General features: G+C 36.0%; 1 protein-coding gene across 6 annotated transcripts; it reads right to left on the minus strand.

Moving 5' to 3' along the window:
- LOC118051574 (VIN3-like protein 2) lies at nt 1-5300 on the minus strand. 6 transcript variants are annotated; one of them, XM_035062239.2, is made up of 5 exons: nt 4934-5299; nt 4656-4735; nt 2845-3520; nt 1753-2072; nt 1-1394 (listed from the first exon to the last, which is right to left on the minus strand). In XM_035062239.2, the coding sequence occupies exons 2-5, from the start codon at nt 4672-4674 to the stop codon at nt 205-207; spliced, it is 2205 nt and encodes a 734-aa protein (XP_034918130.1). In that variant the 5' UTR covers nt 4675-4735; nt 4934-5299; the 3' UTR covers nt 1-204. The 6 variants fall into 6 exon arrangements, with proteins under 6 accessions (XP_034918130.1, XP_073262319.1, XP_073262320.1 ...); XM_073406218.1 differs by having other exon boundaries at nt 4656-4755; XM_073406219.1 differs by lacking the exon at nt 4934-5299 and adding an exon at nt 4881-4899.
- Nucleotides 5301-6603: the final 1303 nt, after the last annotated feature.

The following is a 6603-nucleotide window of genomic DNA, read 5'->3' on the forward strand; positions in this document are numbered from 1 at the left end:
TTAATGAATGAGATGGATGCTATATTGTAAAAGGCAATGAATTCTGGCATTCTTACATCACAAGAATGACAAATGCTGATGATATATGTGAATGATGATAGTCTGAATGAAGAATGTTAATGGGGTCTAATTAAAGAATTACTGCTACACAGTCCCTTGGCGGGTTTTTGCGCGAGGACTTTAATTTAACCTAGTCAAAGGTTGTCAATGCCAGAGCTTCATACAGAACCCAGATGGCACAACAGATGATCTGCTGCTGGATATACATTCTGAGAAGGTGTCTACGATCTGTTCTGCAAGAGAAGCAGGATCTTCAATAAAAGTATCGACGAATGTCTTGACGACCCTTACATCTTGAGCTGTTGCTCTCAAGCCATACCAAGTCAAGAATTTCTGCCGGAAATTCTTCTCGATATGTCCTTCACACTCTAACCATCTGATGATCTTCACGTAATACTCAAAGTCCCTGTCTGAATGACCATTTGCCATACACTCCTCGTCTCGCCATTCCCCACTTCTCTTCTTTGAAGTGCTGCCATATTGGGGCTCCTCTCCTTTTCCAGACACTTTTACTATGTCTTTGTTGCTGGATTTGGACCTTCCATTTCTTCCTTGCCCATCCTTGAGCATTTCCAGCTTGCAGGGAGTAACGGGCAAGCCAGCTTCAGAGTTTCTCACAAATGGCACGCTTTCCATGGCAATTTGAACAGGGGTATCTGACCCATTATCTGTAATTATCTCCTTGATGATTTGGTTCTCTGACAAGCGCTTCTTATCAAGCATTTGCATATCAGAATTGAGCTTGGAGCTTACCACCTGTGTGGCATGTTCCACGTCTAGCAAGGGAATTGCATCTGCTAGGACGTCAGAGCTATTTAAAGCACCATTAGATTTGTTGGCAGAAACAATTTTATCAGTGTCCTTGCAATAGGAATGATAATTGTCTGCTCGGTTGACAGTCTGATCATTGCATGGTGGATTGTTATTTGTTTCATCCTCCACAGAGGATGGATTAGAGAAGCTGCTACAATTGGTATTTGGGCTTTGACTTCTTTCAACTATTGAATAGTTTGGGACTTCGTCCTGAGAAATGCCAGTTGAGCTGGTTGAGCACTGAACTTCACACATGCGCAATTCTCTTACACCATTGAAAGGAACAACTTTAAAATGGTACTCTGTGGCTGGAGATAGACCTGCGACAACATATGTTGTGTTTGGTAAGAACAGTCTGCAAGTAGGTTCTGCTGGATAATCCAGATCATGACCATTACGATGCCACAAGGTATAACCAACAATATCATCAGTTGAAGAATCTTCAGAACCCAGAACCAAAGCAAGGGAAGTTGCACGTACATCTTCAAAGTTCACTGTGACTGGAGCAATCATTTTTGAATCTGTAAGGGACATGAGAACACATAAAGGTCATTAAAACTTCCCTGAAAAGTCAATACCCTGAAAAACCAAAATGTTGGACAAAAGAAAATATATTTCCAACAACCTAACAACTTTCCATGATCAAAAGTACCCATGTGTCCATGATGCAATATGGAATCATCAGTCTTTAGATTAAAATCTAACTTTTTTCCACGATCAAATATATTTTACATGTTTTACATGAAATGTGCTCCTCGGCACTGTTCTCTAATGCATTGTGTTTTAGAGAAGGTTGCTTCATTGTCCAATTAAACTAGTTTTTCTCTATCAAGAAATTCCTTTTGTCACAACATGGAAAAAACAAGATCCAATGATTACCTTGCATATTTGGGTCAGGCAACGGATGCAAAATGGTGTTTGAAAGCATTCTGTCCAGTGACTCCAAAGCTAAAGTGCATAGTTTCTGAACCTCTGGTCCTGAAGAAAGCCTGTTGACAATACCTCTACCCATCTTTACAGGTAAGCCAATTAACGGACCCACTTCAGCTTCTAGCTTCTTTGCAGCTTCATCAACAATCTCATTAAGTTTTTGATACTTTTCAGTCCCATTCAGAAGTTTCTGACTCAAGGACACACGATAGCAAAGAATGTCCACCCTCCTGGTATCTTTAGCCATCATCAATTGTTTTCTCCAGCATCTGAAAAAAATTTCAAGAGACCAAATCAATCAGTCCAAATTTCTTGTCAAATTCAGGAATTTATGTTTGTGTTAATTTGGAAGTTTTATCACGTGCCATTCAAAATCAGATATTGGAAAGAAAGGACATGAAATATTGGGAATTATTCTATATTGTGATCTTCCAAAACTAGCAGTGCATATGGTTGAAGGTTTGTTACTTGCTCTAAATTCATGGCAGTCATAATTCTCAGGTCGCATGAAGAATTTATTTATCAATGTCCCATGCCCAAGGATCAGATACTATTGTGGATATTCATGCTGGGTAGAGCGGGTGGTATTAAGCAAGAGAAATAATTTAACAGCTCCAATAACCAAAAAAAAAGAGCTGTCTCAAGCTGCTCATGCAACCAAAAATCAAATGACAAGCTTCCCACAACCAGTAAAATGACCACTACCGCTATAAGGCATTAGTTTGTTAAAGATGACATGCATAACTGCATTTTTATTTTAGAGCTCTGATAATGGATGTTGGGGGGTGGTGCAAAGAAAAAATGATTAGACACTATACTTTGCTATCAGATGTGACATGATACCCGCAAACTATTTCAACATAAGAATTCAGAATTTTCATTGATGAAGGGGAAGACACAGAATCAGGCTGAAAGTACTGGTCCCAAAAATACCAAAAGCCAACAATAAATGTATCAAAAGAGAAACACACCAACCAAATGCAAATACAGCACAGTGCAAAAGCCAGATGAGAAATGCAAACAAAATATGGGAGTAAATACCCTAGCAGATCGTTGACTTTCCCACAAGCAAAACAGCGGAAGCTCCCATCAAGTCTCCCATGACGTCCATCTTTCCCAATGCCAGAACTTTCATGTTTTAAGGCACAATCAAGATGGCATGACATGCAACACGCAACACCTTGAAAAGGAGGCTCTGAACTGCAAATTAACCACAGGCTGGGATCTTTGTTGTCATCATACTGATGACAGATACAACATGAACACCTCTTGCAAAATGTGTCATCTGGTCTTAGGATAGCTCTACATGCTGAGTTTTTGCAGTATACAGTATTGCCTTGATCACCGATCCCATTGCTGGTTGCAAAATGGTTAAATGGAGTAGGTACTCGAGATGGGTTATCAGTTTTCCTCTGTCGTTTGGAAGCTCTATGAGTGGATGCAAGAGACGTTTCAGTCTCAAGGTCGGGTGAGGCCTCACACTCCCCAGATTGTTTTTCAGAGACAATTTTCAATAGGTGCTCTATGATTTTCAACTTTGTCAATCCTGTATATTTTCTTTCTTTACCCATCTCAGCACATAGGATCTGCAGAATCTCCTGACGACTCCATGACTGTAGCCTTGCAGATGCACCTGGCCACTTTGATAATTGATAGACAAATTCTCTCTTTTCATTAATACTTAACTTGCTGTTTTTTGACGGATCAAGAGGGCCTCCTGTATAGCATGAAAAAGAAAAAAGAAATGCTTCAGGACAGACTTTAAATAATTTATAAGAAGAATCAAAGAATCAGGAGACATGGTTATATTTGATGGGGGGGGAAAAAAAAAGGAGGGGGGGAGCTTGCTTTAAGACACATTAAAGCATGCTTTACATTAGAAAGCATTATAAATCTTAAATTAGCAGTAAATTTGAATCTCTTTGACCCATTTGCTTTATATGTCAAAACGGAAGAACACAGGAGGAAATGATGATCTTAAATGGAAGGCAGCTTAACTAACCACTTGTAACCAGGTTGAAGTCAACATGTTTCCATTAGTTAGGAGACTCATTTGAAAGCTTGATCTAAATTTCTTTTCCTTTCTCTAAATACATTTAAACAACTTGTTACCATTTTTCCATAAGCTACATCCAAACATTCAAAAAAAATGGTTGACTTGCATTGAAAAATACTTTTCAACTACATCAAATAATCCCAACAGTTTCACCAAGAATGCTCTGATCTAATAAATTAAAAATTCCCAATCATACATGCGTGAATCATAGAATCACACAAAACTTGATTTGACTCTGAAATGCCTCTGCCTCTGGGCTTCCACAAAAGTCATTGCAGGAGTCGCTTCAAAAAATAGCGTGCCCATAAGACTAACAATCCATTATATAATATAAACTTGCTTCTTCAGTACACAACAATCATACACAGTGCGGATATATAAAATGCGGAGAAAGAAAAGAAAACAGTTGCATTATAAAATCAAACAATAATGCAGTTTCACCCACCAAAATATATTTTTGATAAACAATAAAGAGACCGGTGATCACAAACTCAACAACGGCTCTTAATCAACATTCATAAACCAATATTTTTTTTTGGAACAAACAAAAAACCCAAGAAACTCTAATCGTTACCCAAATCCTAAAAACGAAAATAATAATATTTCTGCAGAATAATCACGATGAAAATTACAAATCCACGGCAAGATTTTAACTTTATCCCGTGAATAAACATCAGAAAAGAGAAACATTCAATGGTTGACATCATAAATCTCCCCCAAATCCAAAAAAAAAAACCAAAACCCAAGAGAAATAATCAAATCAAACACAATCAAATCAAAACACAATAAAACTTACCCTCAAAAGGCAAATCCATTGCAGAATTATGAAAGAACAAAAACCCACTTAGCACATCACATTACCACCGTAACCCCAACCTGCAAAACAGCGAGAATTCCTAACACCCCATCACATAAAACAAAACTGACCAATACACAAATAAAGGAGAAAAGAAAAGAAATTTTGTATATACAATAAATAACAAACCCATAAAAAAGAATAAAAAAAGAGAGAAATTTAAGCCTTTGTTTTGTAACATAGAGAGAAAAGGAGGGGGGGAAGGGGATAGGAGATACCCAAAGAAAGGGCACTTGGAAATTCGACCACAGCTAGCGAATCCATGCGCACTCTTCTCTCCTCTATATAGCTGTCTAAAAAAAATAGATAGAGCAATATTATCCCTCTCTTTCTCAATCTATCTAGCAGGAGTAGTTTTTATCGTGAGTGACTGTGTGTATGGGTCCTCCTTTAGTTTTCAGGACCCAAACCAAAGCTGTGCAGTGAAAGGAGATTCGAGGAGGAGTTGTTTTTGTTCGAGATCGAGATCGAGAGAGAGAACGAGAGGCAGAGGAAATAAAGGGTCTTCCAAATAAACAAGTCCAATGATGGAAGGATGGCGCTATGCAATGCGGCTGCATGTCATCTTCTTTTCTACCCTCTCCACCCTCGTCCCTTCTTATATTTTATCCTTTTCTTTATATTTTTCCTTTTATATTTCTTTTTATTTTCTCTTCCTTTTCATATATATATATATATATATATATATATATATATGATTTCAACCAAATATGGTCGAGTCGCAATAACTAATACAAGGTTGTGCCACAGAGATGACTGTCGAGCACGGGAACAATATCCTCAAGCTCTATCCAAAGTAAAAAGAAAGAAGTACTTCTGATTGCAAATAGGACCGAACAGAAAATTACATGTTGATAACTTGACTTATGCTACTCTTCTTTACCTATACTTAACTACCAGTGTCAAATCTTCAGCTGTCATCCATGTCTTTAGTGTCCCAAGGCTAACAGTGTCATCATATTCATTGTGGTGACATTTTTTGCCTGTTTCTTCAACTTCTTTTTTTTTTTTTTTTTTATTAATGCTACTCTTGTTTACAGCAATTTATCATGTTTTTATATTATTTATTCTACTAATTTATATATATCTAGATTAATATTAAAAAATTTTAAAATTAATGATCATATAAATTTTTAATGACTATCATATTAATAATTATAGGACTTGAATATTTTATTCACACTATAAGTGATGAAATATAAACACTTTATGAACATTAATAATAACTAAAAATGATGTGGTATTGTGGTCTATTCTAATTTAATCGTGATTTTTAAAAAGTATATATAATTTTTTTAGTTTTAATTTATTTTTTATTTTTGGATCGTTTTAATATGTTAATATTAATTAAAAATAAATTTTAAAAAATAAAAATATATATTATTTTGATACATTTTCAAATAAAAAAATATTTTGAAAATCAATATCTACCCTGTTTTTAAATAAACCTTTAAGCATCTTTGACATTACTGTTTAATCACGCTTTTAAAGTCTTTTGAATTTTTTTAGCTTGAAACATATAAAAAAATATTTTAAACAATAATTTCTTTCACAACTTGTACACAATATTAAAATCAAGTTATTACATTACAGTTACTTTTTGGGAGTCGAGCTCGAGACTATAAAAGAAAAACGAGGGAAATTTGGTGTGGAGGTGCTTTTAGTCGAACGATAATATATGATAATTTATTAAATGGATTTGCTGACACCAAGGACAAGAAGCAATGAGAGGGGTACATTTGTCAATTCAAAGCAAGTGGCCCCAAGAAATATAACAAGGCCAAAAAGGCAGGGCCGTACATTATTTCTTAAAGTCTGTTCCATATATGCACAAATGATAGTGCTCCCCATGCCAACCATTTCCTTTTGTGTGTGTTATTTTATTGGA

This window comes from Populus alba, chromosome 18 (genome assembly GCF_005239225.2).
Source record: "Populus alba chromosome 18, ASM523922v2, whole genome shotgun sequence".
Taxonomy (NCBI): Eukaryota; Viridiplantae; Streptophyta; class Magnoliopsida; order Malpighiales; family Salicaceae; genus Populus; species Populus alba.

Coding starts and splice junctions, on each gene's coding strand:
- LOC118051574 (XM_035062238.2), bottom strand. CDS start 4,979: ATGGATTCGCTAGCTGTGGTCGAATTTCCAAGTGCCCTTTCTTTGG. Junction 3,521..4,933: donor TCCAAGTGCCCTTTCTTTGG/GTATCTCCTATC, acceptor CATGCTATACAG/GAGGCCCTCTTGATCCGTCA. Junction 1,395..1,752: donor GCCTGACCCAAATATGCAAG/GTAATCATTGGA, acceptor TGTCCCTTACAG/ATTCAAAAATGATTGCTCCA.